We start from the raw sequence: 17780 nt of genomic DNA, 5'->3' as shown, positions 1-17780 counted from the left end.
GTTTAGAGTCTTTAGTTTGGGTCTTTGGTTTAGAGTCTTTAGTTTGGGTCTTTGGTTTAGAGTCTTTAGTTTGGGTCTTTGGTTTAGAGTCTTTAGTTTGGGCCTTTGGTTTAGAGTCTTTAGTTTGGGTCTTTGGTTTAGAGTCTTTAGTTTGGGTCTTTGGTTTAGAGTCTTTAGTTTGGGCCTTTGGTTTAGAGTCTTTAGTTTGGGTCTTTGGTTTAGAGTCTTTAGTTTGGGTCTTTGGTTTAGAGTCTTTAGTTTGGGCCTTTGGTTTAGAGTCTTTAGTTTGGGTCTTTGGTTTAGAGTCTTTAGTTTGGGCCTTTGGTTTAGAGTCTTTAGTTTGGGCCTTTGGTTTAGAGTCTTTAGTTTGGGCCTTTGGTTTAGAGTCTTTAGTTTGGGTCTTTGGTTTAGAGTCTTTAGTTTGGGCCTTTGGTTTAGAGTCTTTAGTTTGGGTCTTTGGTTTAGAGTCTTTAGTTTGGGTCCTTTGGTTTAGAGTCTTTAGTTTGGGTCTTTGGTTTAGAGTCTTTAGTTTGGGTCTTTGGTTTGAGTCTTTAGTTTCTTTGGTTTAGAGTCTTTAGTTTGGGTCTTTGAGTCTTTAGAGTCTTTAGTTTGGGTCTTTGGTTTAGAGTCTTTAGTTTGGGTCTTTGGTTTAGAGTCTTTAGTTTGGGCCTTTGGTTTAGAGTCTTTAGTTTGGGCCTTTGGTTTAGAGTCTTTAGTTTGGGTCTTTGGTTTAGAGTCTTTAGTTTGGGTCTTTGGTTTAGAGTCTTTAGTTTGGGTCTTTGGTTTAGAGTCTTTAGTTTGGGTCTTTGGTTTAGAGTCTTTAGTTTGGGTCTTTGGTTTAGAGTCTTTAGTTTGGGTCTTTGGTTTAGAGTCTTTAGTTTGGGTCTTTGGTTTAGAGTCTTTAGTTTGGGTCTTTGGTTTAGAGTCTTTAGTTTGGGTCTTTGGTTTAGAGTCTTTAGTTTGGGTCTTTGGTTTAGAGTCTTTAGTTTGGGTCTTTGGTTTAGAGTCTTTAGTTTGGGTCTTTGGTTTAGAGTCTTTAGTTTGGGTCTTTGGTTTAGAGTCTTTAGTTTGGGTCCTTTGGTTTAGAGTCTTTAGTTTGGGCCTTTGGTTTAGAGTCTTTAGTTTGGGTCTTTAGTTTGGGTCTTTGGTTTAGAGTCTTTAGTTTGGGTCTTTGGTTTAGAGTCTTTAGTTTTTGTTTAGAGTCTTTAGTTTGGGTTTGGTTTAGAGTCTTTAGTTTGGGTCTTTGGTTTGGTTTCCTTTGGTTTAGAGTCTTTAGTTTGGGTCTTTGGTTTAGAGTCTTTAGTTTGGGTCTTTGGTTTAGAGTCTTTAGTTTGGGTCTTTGGTTTAGAGTCTTTAGTTTGGGTCTTTGGTTTAGAGTCTTTAGTTTGGGTCTTTGGTTTAGAGTCTTTAGTTTGGGTCTTTGGTTTAGAGTCTTTAGTTTGGGCCTTTGGTTTAGAGTCTTTAGTTTGGGTCTTTGGTTTAGAGTCTTTAGTTTGGGTCTTTGGTTTAGAGTCTTTAGTTTGGGTCTTTGGTTTAGAGTCTTTAGTTTGGGCCTTTGGTTTAGAGTCTTTAGTTTGGGTCTTTGGTTTAGAGTCTTTAGTTTGGGTCTTTGGTTTAGAGTCTTTAGTTTGGGCCTTTGGTTTAGAGTCTTTAGTTTGGGTCTTTGGTTTAGAGTCTTTAGTTTGGGTCTTTGGTTTAGAGTCTTTAGTTTCTTTGGTTTTTAGTTTGGGTCTTTGGTTTAGAGTCTTTAGTTTGGGTCTTTGGTTTAGAGTCTTTAGTTTGGGCCTTTGGTTTAGAGTCTTTAGTTTGGGCCTTTGGTTTAGAGTCTTTAGTTTGGGTCTTTGGTTTAGAGTCTTTAGTTTGGGTCTTTGGTTTAGAGTCTTTAGTTTGGGTCTTTGGTTTAGAGTCTTTAGTTTGGGTCTTTGGTTTAGAGTCTTTAGTTTGGGTCTTTGGTTTAGAGTCTTTAGTTTGGGTCTTTGGTTTAGAGTCTTTAGTTTGGGTCTTTGGTTTAGAGTCTTTAGTTTGGGTCTTTGGTTTAGAGTCTTTAGTTTGGGTCTTTGGTTTAGAGTCTTTAGTTTGGGTCTTTGGTTTAGAGTCTTTAGTTTGGGTCTTTGGTTTAGAGTCTTTAGTTTGGGTCTTTGGTTTAGAGTCTTTAGTTTGGGTCTTTGGTTTAGAGTCTTTAGTTTGGGTCTTTAGTTTTTGGTTTAGAGTCTTTAGTTTGGGTCTTTGGTTTTTAGAGTCTTTAGTTTGGGTCTTTGGTTTAGAGTCTTTAGTTTGGGCCTTTGGTTTAGAGTCTTTAGTTTGGGTCTTTGGTTTAGAGTCTTTAGTTTGGGTCTTTGGTTTAGAGTCTTTAGTTTGGGTCTTTGGTTTAGAGTCTTTAGTTTGGGTCCTTTGGTTTAGAGTCTTTAGTTTGGGTCTTTGGTTTGAGTCTTTAGTTTGGGTCTTTGGTTTAGAGTCTTTAGTTTGGGTCTTTGGTTTAGAGTCTTTAGTTTGGGTCTTTGGTTTAGAGTCTTTAGTTTGGGTCTTTGGTTTAGAGTCTTTAGTTTGGGTCTTTGGTTTAGAGTCTTTAGTTTGGGTCTTTGGTTTAGAGTCTTTAGTTTGGGCCTTTGGTTTAGAGTCTTTAGTTTGGGCCTTTGGTTTAGAGTCTTTAGTTTGGGTCTTTGGTTTAGAGTCTTTAGTTTGGGTCTTTGGTTTAGAGTCTTTAGTTTGGGCCTTTGGTTTAGAGTCTTTAGTTTGGGTCTTTGGTTTAGAGTCTTTAGTTTGGGTCTTTGGTTTAGAGTCTTTAGTTTGGGCCTTTGGTTTAGAGTCTTTAGTTTGGGTCTTTGGTTTAGAGTCTTTAGTTTGGGTCTTTGGTTTAGAGTCTTTAGTTTGGGTCTTTGGTTTAGAGTCTTTAGTTTGGGCCTTTGGTTTAGAGTCTTTAGTTTGGGTCTTTGGTTTAGAGTCTTTAGTTTGGGCCTTTGGTTTAGAGTCTTTAGTTTGGTCCTTCGGTACGTTTCCTTTTTGTACATATTAATGTTTCCTCACCATCTGAACCAGTAATAATCCTCTTGGTCAAGAAGAAGCTGGGCCTTACATAAGCAGAATAACAAACAAGTCAAACTACAGAAAGGAGAGAGATAATAATACACACAGGCACAAACCACGTGAGAACGCAGCAGGAAAGGGAATGATTGAAAAAAGTGGTTATCTCCACCCTGCTACCACGAAAAGACTTCCTCCCTGCTACCATAAAGCGAGTAAATGCAAGTTGAGAAACCTATCCAACCAAAAACATAGAGACCCAGAAAACCTGAGCCTACGCCTTCACTATGGTGAATCACTAAAACAATCCAGAAATACACTACGGAAAAAGAAGGAACAGCACGTCAGAAATCAGCTCAATGAAATTGAAGAATCCGTAGACTCTAACCACTTCTGGGAAAAGTGAAAAGCACTAAACAAACAACAACACGAAGAGTTATCTATCCAAAACGAAAATGTATGGGTAAACCACTTCTCCAATCTTTTTGCCCCTATACCAAAGACAAACAGAAAAAAACATATAGATGATCAAACACAAATATTAGAATCAACTATTAAAGATGACCAGAACCCACTGGATTCTCCAATTATACTGAATGAACTACAGGACAAAATACAAACCCTCCAACCCAAAAAGGCCTCTGGTGTTGATGGTATCCTCAATGAAATTAGGATTCCAATTGACTATATTTAAACTCTTTAACATCATTGTCACACCTTAGAGAGCCACTTTATGTCTATATTTGGTTTGGTCAGGGTGTGGTTTAGGTGGGCATTCTATGTTCTGTTTTCTATGTTTTTGTATTTCTATGTTTTGGCCGGGTATGGTTCTCAATCAGGGACAGCTGTCTATCGTTGTCTCTGATTGGAAATCATACTTAGGCAGCCTTTTTCCCCTGTTGTGATTGTGGGAAGTTGTCTTTGTTAGGGGCACTATAGCACTTGTAAGCGTCATGGGCGTTTTGGTTATTTCTTGTTTTGTTGGCGACATTATAAATAAAGATATGAACGCTCACCACGCTGCACCTTGGTCTTCCACCAACAACGGCCATGACAATCATCCTCAGCTCTGGCATCTTCCCCAATATTTGGAACTAAGGACTGATCACCCCAATCCACAAAAGTGGAGACAAATTTGACCCCAATAACTACCGGGGAATATGTGTCATCAGCAACCTTTGGAAAATCCCCTGCATTATCATTAACAGCAGACTTGTATATTTCCTCAGTGGCAGAATACCTGACCACAGCGACTGACCCAAACTTAAGGAAATCTTTGACTATGTACAGACTCAGTGAGCATTGCCTTGCCTTTGAGAAAGGCCACTGTAGGCAGACCTGGCTCTCAAGAGAAGACAGGCTATGTGCACACTGCCCACAAAATGAGGTGGAAACTGAGCTGCCCTTCCTAACCTCTTGCCAAATGTATGACCATATTAGAGACAAATATTTCTCTCAGATTACACAGATCCACAAATAATTTGAAAACAAACCCAATTTTGATAAACTCCCATATCTACTGGGTGAAATACCACAGTGTGACATCACAGCAGCAAGATGTGTGACCTGTTGCCCCAAGAAAAGGGCCACCAGTGAAGAACAAACACCATTGTCAATAAGACCCTTATTTATGTTTATTTTCTGTTCCTAGGCCGTCATTGAAAATAAGAATTTGTTCTTAACTGACTTGCCTAGTTAAATAAAGGTACAATAAAAGGTCAAATAAAAAAAAATGAATTGAGAGAGAGAAGGGGGGAGGGAGAGAGTGAGTAGTGTTGTGTTTCTCAGCATACTGTGATGATCCTAGTGTACATGTTGGCTTTGCATACATTTACATGGGGGAGTGTGAGGGAGAGAGAGAAAGAGAGAGAAAGAGCGTGTTTTCTGTATTTAAAGAAGAGTCTGAGTACCTGTCACACAGATTCAGATCACACTACACTTGTGGCAACAACCTCTAGGCAACAAGCTGCCACACACACCCCTCGGGGATTGTTTGTGTCTTCATTAACATCGTGACTGACTGCATGAATCACAGCCGGTGTCCCACATGGCACCCTCTTCCCTATATAGTGCACTACTGTTAACAAAAGCCCCGTCAAAAGTAGTGCACTATATAGGAAATAGGGTGCCATTTGGGACACTACCCTAGAGCAAAATCAGACATCCTACCTTCTTCTCAAACCTAAAGATACTATCTCTGTATAGCCAAGAGTTTAATAACTGACAAACTGGCCTTAGATAACCTACCTTCTTCTCAAACCTAAAGATACTATCTCAGTAAAGCCAAGAGTCTAACTGACAGACAGACTGGCCTTAGAAAACCTACCTTCTTCTCAAACCTAAAGATACTATCTCAGTAAAGCCAAGAGTCTAAATGACAGACAGACTGGCATTAGATAACCTACCTTCTTCTCAAACCTAAAGATACTATCTCAGTAAACAAGAGTCTAAATGACAGACAGAATTAGATAACTATCTCAAACCTAAAGATACTATCTCAGTAAGCCAAGAGTCTAAATGACAGACAGACTGGCATTAGATAACCTACCTTCTTCTCAAACCTAAAGATACTATCTCAGTAAAGCCAAGAGTCTAACTGACAGACACTGGACTTCTCAAACCTAAAGATACTATCTCAGTAAAGCCAAAGTCCTGACAGACAGACTGGCCTTCTTCTCAAACCTAAAGATACTATCTCAGTAAAGCCAAGAGTCTAAATGACAGACAGACTGGCATTAGATAACCTACCTTCTTCTCAAACCTAAAGATACTATCTCAGTAAAGCCAAGAGTCTAAATGACAGACAGACTGGTCTATCACTGTATTTATGTTGTGTGAAGCAAAAACATGTGTTTTGAATGTGTCTTGGGGTGTGTTGTGTACATCTGGTGTATGATGTAACCTATGAAATCAGCCTGGTTTGATTAAAATATGTAAAACAAATGGTAGTGATTTCTATTGCAGCTAGTTTATGATTTGAGTGCATCATGGCATATTTATTACCAGTATAACGTTACAGTAAATGGCTCAACGGTGCCATCTAGTGGCGGTTTCCCTGAATTTAGTTTTAGTGCTTGTTGTCAGTTGGGAGGAAAGGTGAGCATTTTTTTGTTGTTCTTATTTTATTCCTTATAGGTCTCTGCTGCATTCACATTGATGAAATATAGATTTTGATATGGATATTTAGTCAAAACTTTGGCGTAAAGTTATAATTTCCCAAATGAAATCATCCAACGGCCGAATCTAAAGCGTCTAGGTATGCTAGCTAACATTAGCTAACAGTTAACCTAGCTAGCTAACATTAGCTAACAGTTAACCTAGCTAGCTAACATTAGCTAACAGTTAACTTAGCTAGCTAACATTAGCTAACAGTTAACCTAGCTAGCTAACATTAGCTAACAGTTAACCTAGCTAGCTAACATTAGCTAACAGTTAACCTAGCTAGCTAACATTAGCTAACAGTTAACCTAGCTAGCTAACATTAGCTAACAGTTAACCTAGCTAGCTAACATTAGCTAACAGTTAACCTAGCTAGCTAACATTAGCTAACAGTTAACCTAGCTAGCTAACATTAGCTAACAGTTAACCTAGCTAGCTAACATTAGCCAACAGTTAACCTAGCTAGCTAACATTAGCTAACAGTTAACCTAGCTAGCTAACATTAGCTAACAGTTACCCTAGCTAGCTAAGCTTAGAAATTATTCAATGTAAGTTTGATGTACTTTTACGTGAAATGTACCATTTACATCACGTGTTGGACAGGTTAATTACTTGAAGTAACTAAAGTATCAAGAAAACACAACTTGCAATTTTTTTGACCACAAATTGTTCTAGCTAACTAGCGGGCTTGTCAAGTTAGCTAGGGACAGTACCTAGCTAGCTGTGCTAGCCACTTCGAGTGAGTTAACTGACATTACCTGGCTTCTGATAGTTTGGTCAGCTACATACATTAGCCCTTGTCTATAACTGTTCTCCAACTACTTGTGTTTTCTCAGACAGACGTCCTTTGCTGTTTATGTATGGTTGAAGACTTGGCTTGTTAGTTAGCCATGTCTCGCTTTACCAGTGCCTTCATTGCATCTCCTTATAGAAGTGATCAGGCGCCAAAACCAACTGATAAGAGGTGAGTGTGCAGACCTGTGCATGTGCAAAAATCTAGATTTTTTGGGGTCAATTTGTGTTTTCATTCATTCTCTCCCTCCCGCACTCTCTCTTTTTCTCTCTCCCCTTCCTTTCTATCTCCTCTCTCTTCCCCTTTCTTCTCTCTCCCCACTCTTCCTTCCCACCCCCACTCTTCCAGGTGGAGTAGGCCTCCAGAGGGCCTTGTTGTACCCCAGGATGTGGAGAGGGGGCTGGGGCCATGGAGTAAGGACCAGGGGCCGCCCAGCTCAGACCCCCCTCTCCCCCCTCAGCTGTGGGGACCCAAACGGCAGCTAGGCCAGTGTGAGTACTGCACCTCAGATTGCACTCTATTGCCTATATAGTACTTTGCTGCTTTTGACCAGGGCTCTGTTGGCTGATGGCTTGGCCCAGACGAGGGACACAGCCCTGTAAATACAGCTGTATCTTAGCTTACAACTCTCTCCCTCCCTGCTTCTCCCTCTCTCTCCCACCCTCTTCCCCCTACAGCCAGCCCTGGACCCAGGGTTCCCATGGATACTGCTACCAGGTACAGGATGACCAGCAGACAGCAGACAGGAACAGCTATCCTGGGTGGGTGTACTCACTGTGTGTGTAGTGGGTGTGTGTTACAGGCGAGGCACAGGTCTATAGATGATGATGGGGTGTGTGTGTGTGTGTGTGTGTGTGTGTGTGTGTGTGTGTGTTGTAGTGCGTGGTTGTCGCAGGCAGAGTCCGCTCCCTCTACAGGGTACAGCTGTAGGGAGACTGGGGCTGTCAGAGGAGGAGGCCAAGGAGCAGATGGAGAACGGTCAGTACCATGTCACTGAGTGTGTGTGGGCGTGTGTGTGTGTGTGTGTGTGTGAGTAGAGAATGGTCAGTACCATGTTATTGTGCATCACCAATGACACTCTATTCCCTACAGTGAAAGTGTTCTCACCCCTTGACCTTTTCCACATTGTGTTGTGTTACTGGCCTATACACAACACCCCATAATGTCAAAGTGCAATTGTGTTTTTTGTTGTTAAAAAAAAAAAAAAAAAAAAAAAATCAAATCAAATCAAATGTATTTATATAGCCCTTCGTACATCAGCTGATATCTCAAAGTGCTGTACAGAAACCCAGCCTAAAACCCCAAACAGCAAGCAATGCAGGTGTAGAAGCACGGTGGCTAGGAAAAACTCCCTAGAAAGGCCAAAACCTAGGAAGAAACCTAGAGAGGAACCAGGCTATGTGGGGTGGCCAGTCCTCTTCTGGCTGTGCCGGATGGAGATTATAACAGAATATGGCCAAGATGTTCAAATGCATAAATGACCAGCATGGTCGTATAATAATAAGGCAGAACAGTTGAAACTGGTGCAGCAGCACGGTCAGGTGGACTGGGGACAGCAACGGGTCACCATGTCAGGTAGTCCTGGGGCATGGTCCTAGGGCTCAGGTCAGTTGAAACTGGAGCAGCAGCACGGCCAGGTGGACTGAGGTCAGCAAGGAGTCATCATGTCAGGTAGTCCTGGGGCATGGTCCTAGGGCTCAGGAGAGAGAGAGAGAGAATTAGAGAACGCACACTTAGATTCACACAGGACACCGAATAGGACAGGAGAGGTACTCCAGATATAACAAACTAACCCTAGCCCCCCGACACATAAACTACTGCAGCATAAATACTGGAGGCTGAGACAGGAGGGGTCAGGAGACACTGTGGCCCCATCCGAGGACACCCCCGGACAGGGCCAAACAGGAAGGATATAACCCCACCCACTTTGCCAAAGCACAGCCCCCACACCACTAGAGGGATATCTTCAACCATCAACTTACCATCCTGAGACAAGGCTGAGTATAGCCCACAAAGATCTCCGCCACGGCACAACCCAAGGGGGGCGCCAACCCAGACAGGATGACCACATCAGTGAATCAACCCACTCAGGTGACGCACCCCTTCCAGGGACGGCATGAGAGAGCCCCAGTAAGCCAGTGACTCAGCCCCTGTAATAGGGTTAGAGGCAGAGAATCCCAGTGGAAAGAGGGGAACCGGCCAGGCAGAGACAGCAAGGGCGGTTCGTTGCTCCAGAGCCTTTCCGTTCACCTTCCCACTCCTGGGCCAGACTACACTCAATCATATGACCCACTGAAGAGATGAGTCTTCAGTAAAGACTTAAAGGTTGAGACCGAGTTTGCGTCTCTCACATGGGTAGGCAGACCGTTCCATAAAAATGGAGCTCTATAGGAGAAAGCCCTGCCTCCAGCTGTTTGCTTAGAAATTCTAGGGACAATTAGGAGGCCTGCGTCTTGTGACCGTAGCGTACGTGTAGGTATGTACAGCAGGACCAAATCAGAGAGATAGGTAAGAGCAAGCCCATGTAATGCTTTGTAGGTTAGCAGTAAAACCTTTAAATCAGCCCTTGCTTTGAAAGGAAGCCAGTGTAGAGAGGCTAGCACTGGAGTAATATGATCCATTTTTTTTGGTTCTAGTCAGGATTCTAGCGGCCGTATTTAGCACTAACTGAAGTTTATTTAGTGCTTTATCCGGGGAGCCGGAAAGTAGAGCGTTGCAGTTGTCTAACCTAGAAGTAACAAAAGCATGGATTCATTTTTCATGGATTAATCATTTTTGGACAGAAAGTTTCTGTTTTTTACAATGTTACGTAGATGGAAAAAAGCTGTCCTTGAAATGGTCTTGATATGTTCGTCAAAAGAGAGATCAGGGTCCAGAGTAACGCCGAGGTCCTTCACAGTTTTATTTGAGCGTTTGTACAACATCAAGATTAATTGTCATATTCAACAGAAGATCTCGTTGTTTCTTGGGACCTAGAACAAGCATCTCTGTTTTGTCCGAGTTTAAAAGTAGAAAGTTTGTAGCCATCCACTTCCTTATGTCTGAAACACAGGCTTCTAGCAGGGGCAATTTTGGGGCTTCACCATGTTTCATTGAAATGTACAGCTGTGTGTCATCCACATAGCAGTGAAAGTTAACATTATGTTTTCGAATGACATCCCCAAGAGGTAAAATATATGGTGAAAACAATAGTGGTCCTAAAACGGAACCTTGAGGAACACCGAAATTTACAGTTGATTTGTCAGAGGACAAACCATTCACAGAGACAAAATGATATCTTTCCGACAGATAAGATGTAAACCAGGCCAGAACTTGTCCGTGTAGACCAATTTGGGTTTCCAATCTCTCCAAAAGAATGTGGTGATTGATGGTATCAAAAGCAGCACTAAGGTCTAGGAGCACGAGGACAGATGCAGAGCCTCGGTCTGACGCCATTAAGAGGTCATTTACCGGGAAAAAAAAGCTTAAATGTCTTCAGTAAGTATTTGTTATGGCCTACATAAGTTCAGGGGTAAAACTGTGCTTAACAAGTCACATAATAAGTTACATGGACTCTAAGTATTTGTTATGGCCTACATAAGTTCAGGGGTAAAACTGTGCTTAACAAGTCACATAATAAGTTACATGGACTCTAAGTATTTGTTATGGCTAGCCTACATAAGTTCAGGGGTAAAACTGTGCTTAACAAGTCACATAATAAGTTACATGGACTCTAAGTATTTGTTATGGCCTACATAAGTTCAGGGGTAAAACTGTGCTTAACAAGTCACATAATAAGTTACATGGACTCTAAGTATTTGTTATGGCTAGCCTACATAAGTTCAGGGGTAAAACTGTGCTTAACAAGTCACATAATAAGTTACATGGACTCTAAGTATTTGTTATGGCTAGCCTACATAAGTTCGGGGTAAAACTGTGTAACAAGTCACATAATAAGTTACATGGACTCTAAGTTTTGTTATGGCCTACATAAGTTCAGGGGTAAAACTGTGCTTAACAAGTCACATAATAAGTTACATGGACTCTAAGTATTTGTTATGGCCTACATAAGTTCAGGGGTAAAACTGTGCTTAACAAGTCACATAATAAGTTACATGGACTCACTCTTGGAATAATGGTGTTTAACATGATTTTAGTTTGACTACCTCATATTTGTAACCAACACCTAAATTACAGAATGAAAAGAAGGAAGCCTGTAATAAATAATAATAATAAACAATAAAACATATTCTAAAACACACATCCTGTTTGCAATAAAACATATTCCAAAACATACATCCTGTTTGCAACGCGGCACTAAAATAAAACTGCAAAAATGTGGCAAAGAAATTCACTTTATGTCCTGAATACAAAATGTTATGTTTGGGGCAAATCCAACACAATACATCACCGAGTACCATATTTTCAAGCGTGGTGGTGGCTGCATCATGTTATGGGTATGCTTGTCATCGGGCAAGAATTAGGGAGTTTTTAGGCTAAAAAGAAACAGAATGGAGCTAGGCAAAATCCTATTTGTATTTATTTTTATTTCACCTTTATTGAACCATGTAAGCCAGTTGAGAACAAGTTCTCATTTACAACTGCGACCTGGCCAAGATAAAGCAAAGCAGTGCGACAAGAACAACAACACAGATTTACACATAAACAAACGTACAGTCAATAACACAATAGAAAAAATATATGTACAGCGTGTGCAAATGTAGAAGAGTAAAACCCCTAGAGTTTTATTTGACACTGTACGGCCTTAGGCTGCAGAAAAAACAACACTCTGGCAGCCTGCCCTAGAATTTCATATGCAGAAAAAAAAATCCTGATAAGGAAATAGGTTGCCTTTGGGACATAACCTTACTCTGCCCTATCGCTCTCCTGTTGAGCAGACACCGTGGAGTTGGTGAGAGAGCTGGTTACCATGCCGTCCAGAGACAGAGTCAAAGCTGTACGAGGCCTTCCTGTAAGTCTGGGGGAGCGCCGAAACATCAGGTAAACACACATTATGGCGCATTCAACTACTTTACACAGAGACAAACCAATATGTTATTTTTTATTTTATTTATTTAACTAGGCAAGTCAGTTAAGAACAAATTCTTATTTTCAATGACGGCCTAGGAACAGTGGGTTAACTGCCTGTTCAGAACGACAGATTTTGTACCTTGTCAGCTCGGGGATTTGAACTTGCAACCTTTCGGTTACTAGTCCAAGGTCTCAGAGAAAGTGACGTCACCGATTGAAACGCCATTGAACCGCTAACTAAGCTAGCCGCTTCACATACGTTACACGTACAGTTAGGCCCTAAAGCTCAGGCTTACGCAGCGCAGTCTATACAATGCATTCAGAACGTATTCAGACCCCTTCCCACTTTTTCCACATTTTCCATTTTCTAAAATGGATTAAATCGTTGTCTTTCCTCATCAATCTACACACAATACTCCATAATGACAAAGCCATTATTTAAATAAAAAAATCTAAAACTGAAATATCACATTTACATAAGTATTCAGATCCTTTAATCAGTACTTTGTTGAAGCACGTTTGGCAGCGATTACAGCCTCGAGTCTTCTTGGGTATGACGTTACAAGCTTGGCACACCTGTATTTGGGGAGTTTCTCTCATTCTTCTTTGCAGATTCTCTCAAGCTCTGTCAGGTTGGATGGGGAGTGTTGCTGCACAGAGATGTTTGATCAGGTTCAAGTCCAGGCTCTGGCTGGGCCACTCAAGGACATTTTGAGACTTGTCCCGAAGCCACTCCTACGTTGTCTTGACTGTGTGCTTAGGGTCATTGTCCTGATGGAAGGTGAACCTTCGCCCCAGTCTGAGGTCCTGAGCGCTCTGGAGCAGGTTTTCATCAAGGATCTCCCGGTACTTTGCTCCATTCATCTTTCCCTCCATCCTGACTAGTCTCCCAGTCCCTGCCCCTGAAAAACATCCCCACAGCATGATGCTGCCACCACCATGCTTCACCGTACAGATGGTGCCAGGTTTCCTTCCAGACATAAAGCTTGGCATTCAGGCCAAAGAGTTCAATCTTAGTTTCATCAGACCATCTTGTTTCTCATGGTCTGAGAGTCCTTTAGGTGCTTTTTGGCAAACTCCAAGCGGGCCGTTGTGTGCCTTTTACTGAGGAGTGGCTTCCGTCTGGCCGCTCTACCATAATGGCCTGATTAGTGGAGTGTTGCAGAGATGGTTGTTCTTCTGGAAGGTTCTCCCATCTTCACAGAGGAACTCTGGAGCTCTGACAGAGTGACCATTGGGTTCTTGGTCACCACCCTGACCAAGGCCCTTCTTCCCTGATTGCTCGGTTTGGCCGGGCGGCCAGCTCTAGGATGTGTCATGGTGGTTCCAAACGTATTCAATTTACGAATGATGGAAGCCACTGTGTTCTTGGGGACCTTTAATGCTGCAGAAATGTTTTGGTACCCTTCCCCAGATCTGTGCCTCGACACAATCCTGTCTTGGAGCTTTACGGACAATTCCTTCTACCACAACATGGCTTGGTTTTTTTCTCTGACATACACTGTCAACTGTGGAACCTTTCATATAGACAGGTGTGTGCCTTTCCAAATCATGACCAATCAATTGAATTTACCACAGCTGGACTCCAATCAATTTGTAGAACCATCTCAAGGATGATCAATGGAAACAGGATGCACTTGAGCTCAATTTCAAGTCTCATAGCAAAGGGTCTGAATACTTATGTAAATAAGATATTTCAGTTTTGTTTTTTTTATAAACTTGCAAACATTTCTAAAAACCTGTTTTGGCATTGTCATTATGGGCTATTGTGTGTAGATTGATGAGGGGGAAAAATGTATTTAATCAACTTTAGAATAAGGCTGTAACGTAACAAAATGTGGGAAAAGGAAAGGGGTCTTAGTACTTTCTGAAGGCACTGTATTGAATAGGGAAGCTTCGATTCACCACTATCCATCAGATGCAGATTTTTTTTTTGGGGGGGGGTATGACATTTATGCCTCTAACTTTCTCACTCATCATTATTCAGGATTCATTCAGGTCTATCTGTAACCATGGTAGCATCCACATTAATGTAGAAGTGTTTAGAAATATCTATTCTTATTTACAATAAAAGTGACTCCAAAATGACACACTACATTATTTACCCTTCATTTCTATTGGGCACCAAATAATCTGAAACAACCAAAACAAACAGCACATGCATCCAACAAGTTTGTAGAGTCACAAGCTTGATGTAGTCATTGCGTGCTAGAAATATGGGACTAAATACTCAACTTTAAACTACTTTAAGACACATATTTGTCCCAATACTTTTGGTCCCCTAAAATGTGAGGACTATGTACAAAGAGTGCTGTAATATCTAAACGGGTCACCTGATATGGATGACAATACCCTCAAATTAAAGCTGACAGTCTGCACTTTAACCTCATAGTCATGGTATCATTTCAAAGTTCTGGAGTACAGAGCCAGAACAACAAAACAATGTGGCCCGATGCCTTTGGCGCTCACTGTAAATTGCACAAGAATGATACATTTATGCATTTTTTAAAGGTAGGCCTATTGGTTTCTCTTAATTCAACCCGCACGCCACCCACCGTCCCGATACGAACGCAATATGTAATGACCCTAAACCCACCCGCCCTGCAGATATAACTGCGGGGACTGGGGGTTATGGGTCAACCGTCTCATCACTACTGTGTGTTTCCAGGTGCCGTGTCTTAGCAGAGAAGTTCTCCAGGACGAGTCTAGAGAGAACAAGCTGCACTGACTGTTGGGAGCAGATCTCACTGGTCAGAACCCATGTCCTGTAGTAGTCACTAGATAGACATGTTAGAGAGGACACTGGTCAGAACCCATATCCTGTAGTAGTCACTAGATAGACATGTTAGAGAGGACACTGGTCAGAACCCATATCCTGTAGTAGTCACTAGATAGACATGTTAGAGAGGACACTGGTCAGAACCCATATCCTGTAGTAGTCACTAGATAGACATGTTAGAGAGGACACTGGTCAGAACCCATATCCTGTAGTAGTCAGAGAACCCATATCCTGTAGTAGTCACTAGATAGACATGTCTCTGTCTCTCAGTCTGTTCGTAGGTGCAGCAGTGTGGTGTTTCTCAGACAGTCTCTCTCTCCTGTGGCGCGGTTCTCTGAGGGAGATCAGTGGAAGGTTTGGTTCTGCTGTCCTCTGCTACTTCCTGTTTCTAAGATGGCTGCTCCTCTTCAACCTCCTCTCCTCCCTCCTCAACCTCTCCTTCATCACGTTGCCGTGGGCGATGCTTAGCACCGACACTCAGGGCGCCGGGGCAACTGCCGGGTTCAGGGGACTGGAGCTCCTCACTGGAGTGGTGAGTGGACACACTGACACGGACACATGCATACATACATATAGGATACACAGATACACACTCTGTTTTAAAGATGCAGTAACTAAGTCTAAAGTGTCATCTGTCTGTCTGCCTGTCTGTCTCTCTCTCTCTCTCTCTCTCCCCCTGCCTCTCCCTGTTTCTCTCTCTCCCTTCCTCTCTCCCTGCCTCTCTGTCTCTATTTGTCTCTCTCCCTGCCTCTCTCCCTGTTTCTCTCTCTCCCTGTTTCTCTCCCTTCCTCTCTCCCTGCCTCTCTGTCTGTCTGTTTGTCTCTCTCCATATCTCTCTCCCTGTCTCTCTCTCCCTGCCTCTCACTGTCTCTGTCTCTCCATACCTCTCTCCCTGTCTCTTTCTCCCTGTCTCTCTCTCCCTGTCTCTTTCTCCCTGTCTCTCTCTCCCTGCCTGTGTCTGTCTGTCTGCCTCTTTCCGTGTGTGTGTGTGTGTGTGTAGGGGTGGTTCAACGTGTCCATGCTGTACTATGGTGTCTACAGCAGTAACAGTGTGCTGTCCAGTTATAACATCCAGCTAGCTTACCTCTTTACCATCACCTCCTACATGCTGCTCTGTGGAGCCTCAGTCATATACAGGTAGTACTGTCTGTCTGTCTGTCTGTCGTACCTCCTACATGCTGCTCTGTGGAGCCAGACTTCTCTTCCTGGGGTTTATTATGGATCCCCATTAGTTCCTGCCAAGGCAGCAGCTACTCTTCCTGGGGTTTATTAAGGATCCCCATTAGTTCCTGCCAAGACACCAGCTACTCTTCCTGGGGTTTATTATGGATCCTCATTAGTTCCTGCCAAGGTAGCAGCTACTCTTCCTGGGGTTTATTATGGCTGTACCTCCATAATATCTGTCATAATCACACCAGACAGGGAACAGCTGGCTCTGGTCTACTGTCCCCTCCCGCTCGCCCCACTCAGATTTTTTTTTTTGCCAGTGAGATGTCTGGCCCTGAGGCACCCCCTCCGCGGGCGGGGGCCAATAAGTAGACCGGAGTGGCCCCGCCCCGGTCAGAAAAAAACAAGGGAGTGGGGTGTCTCGCTTTCTCTACCGTCCCTGGTGTCTACACAGTAAACAAATAAACAACTGACTTTCAGCTTGTAGGGAAGGACATTCAACATGTATGGCACTGACACTAATGACTGATATTATGGAGGAACAGTCAGCATGCCAGATATTATGGAGGAACAGTCAGTCAGCATGACAGATATTATGGAGGAACAGTCAGTCAGCATGACAGATATTATGGAGGAACAGTCAGTCAGCATGCCAGATATTATAGAGGAACAGTAAGCATGACAGATATTATGGAGGAACGGTCAGCATGCCAGATATTATGGAGGAACAGTCAGCATGCCAGATATTATGGAGGAACAGTCAGTCAGCATGCCAGATATTATGGAGGAACAGTCAGCATGCCAGATATTATGGAGGAACAGTCAGTCAGCATGCCAGATATTATGGAGGAACAGTCAGCATGCCAGATATTATGGAGGAACAGGCAGTCAGCATGACAGATAATATGGAGGAACAGTCAGTCAGCATGACAGATATTATAGAGGAACAGTCAGCATGCCAGATATTATGGAGGAACAGTCAGCATGCCAGATATTATGGAGGAACAGTCAGCATGCCAGATATTATGGAGGAACAGGCAGTCAGCATGACAGATAATATGGAGGAACAGTCAGCATGCCAGATAATGTGGAGGAACAGTCAGCATGCCAGATATTATAGAGGAACAGTCAGTCAGCATGCCAGATATTATGGAGGAACAGTCAGTCAGCATGACAGATATTATAGAGGAACAGTCAGCATGACAGATAATATGGAGGAACAGTCAGCATGCCAGATATTATGGAGGAACAGTCAGTCAGCATGACAGATATTATAGAGGAACAGTCAGCATGCCAGATAATATGGAGGAACAGTCAGCATTCCAGATATTATGGAGGAGCAGTCAGCATGACAGATATTATGGAGGAACAGTCAGCATGACAGATATTATGGAGGAACAGTCAGTCAGCATGACAGATATTATGGAGGAACAGTCAGCATGACAGATATTATGGAGGAACAGTCAGCATGACAGATAATATGGAGGAACAGTCAGTCAGCATGACAGATATTATAGAGGAACAGTCAGCATGCCAGATAATATGGAGGAACAGTCAGCATGACAGATATTATAGAGGAACAGTCAGCATGACAGATATTATGGAGGAACAGTCAGTAAGCATGACAGATAATATGGAGGAAGAGTCAGTCAGCATGCCAGATATTATGGAGGAACAGTCAGCATGACAGATATTATGGAGGAACAGTCAGTAAGCATGACAGATAATATGGAGGAACAGTCAGCATGCCAGATATTATGGAGGAACAGTCAGTCAGCATGCCAGATATTATGGAGGAACAGTCAGCATGCCAGATATTATGGAGGAACAGGCAGTCAGCATGACAGATAA

General features: G+C 42.5%; 1 protein-coding gene across 1 annotated transcript in view; it reads left to right on the top strand.

The window, feature by feature from the left end:
• The first annotated feature begins 6042 nt into the window (after nucleotides 1-6042).
• Nucleotides 6043-17780, top strand: part of LOC121839562 (transmembrane channel-like protein 5) — a 28956-nt gene continuing 17218 nt past the window's right edge. Inside the window, exons 1-10 of the mRNA XM_042298619.1 lie at nucleotides 6043-6117; nucleotides 7017-7144; nucleotides 7322-7464; nucleotides 7651-7734; nucleotides 7853-7951; nucleotides 11851-11953; nucleotides 14652-14733; nucleotides 15033-15109; nucleotides 15156-15294; nucleotides 15763-15899. Of these exons, the coding sequence (XP_042154553.1) occupies nucleotides 7071-7144; nucleotides 7322-7464; nucleotides 7651-7734; nucleotides 7853-7951; nucleotides 11851-11953; nucleotides 14652-14733; nucleotides 15033-15109; nucleotides 15156-15294; nucleotides 15763-15899 (938 nt within the window). The 5' untranslated portion in view covers nucleotides 6043-6117; nucleotides 7017-7070. The remainder of the gene's footprint in view (nucleotides 6118-7016; nucleotides 7145-7321; nucleotides 7465-7650; nucleotides 7735-7852; nucleotides 7952-11850; nucleotides 11954-14651; nucleotides 14734-15032; nucleotides 15110-15155; nucleotides 15295-15762; nucleotides 15900-17780) is intronic.

Source organism: Oncorhynchus tshawytscha, linkage group LG16 (genome assembly GCF_018296145.1).
Source record: "Oncorhynchus tshawytscha isolate Ot180627B linkage group LG16, Otsh_v2.0, whole genome shotgun sequence".
In the NCBI taxonomy this organism is placed as follows: Eukaryota; Metazoa; Chordata; class Actinopteri; order Salmoniformes; family Salmonidae; genus Oncorhynchus; species Oncorhynchus tshawytscha.
The sequence above is the reverse complement of the archived record's forward strand: the minus strand, read 5'-3'. Positions and strand labels throughout refer to the sequence as shown.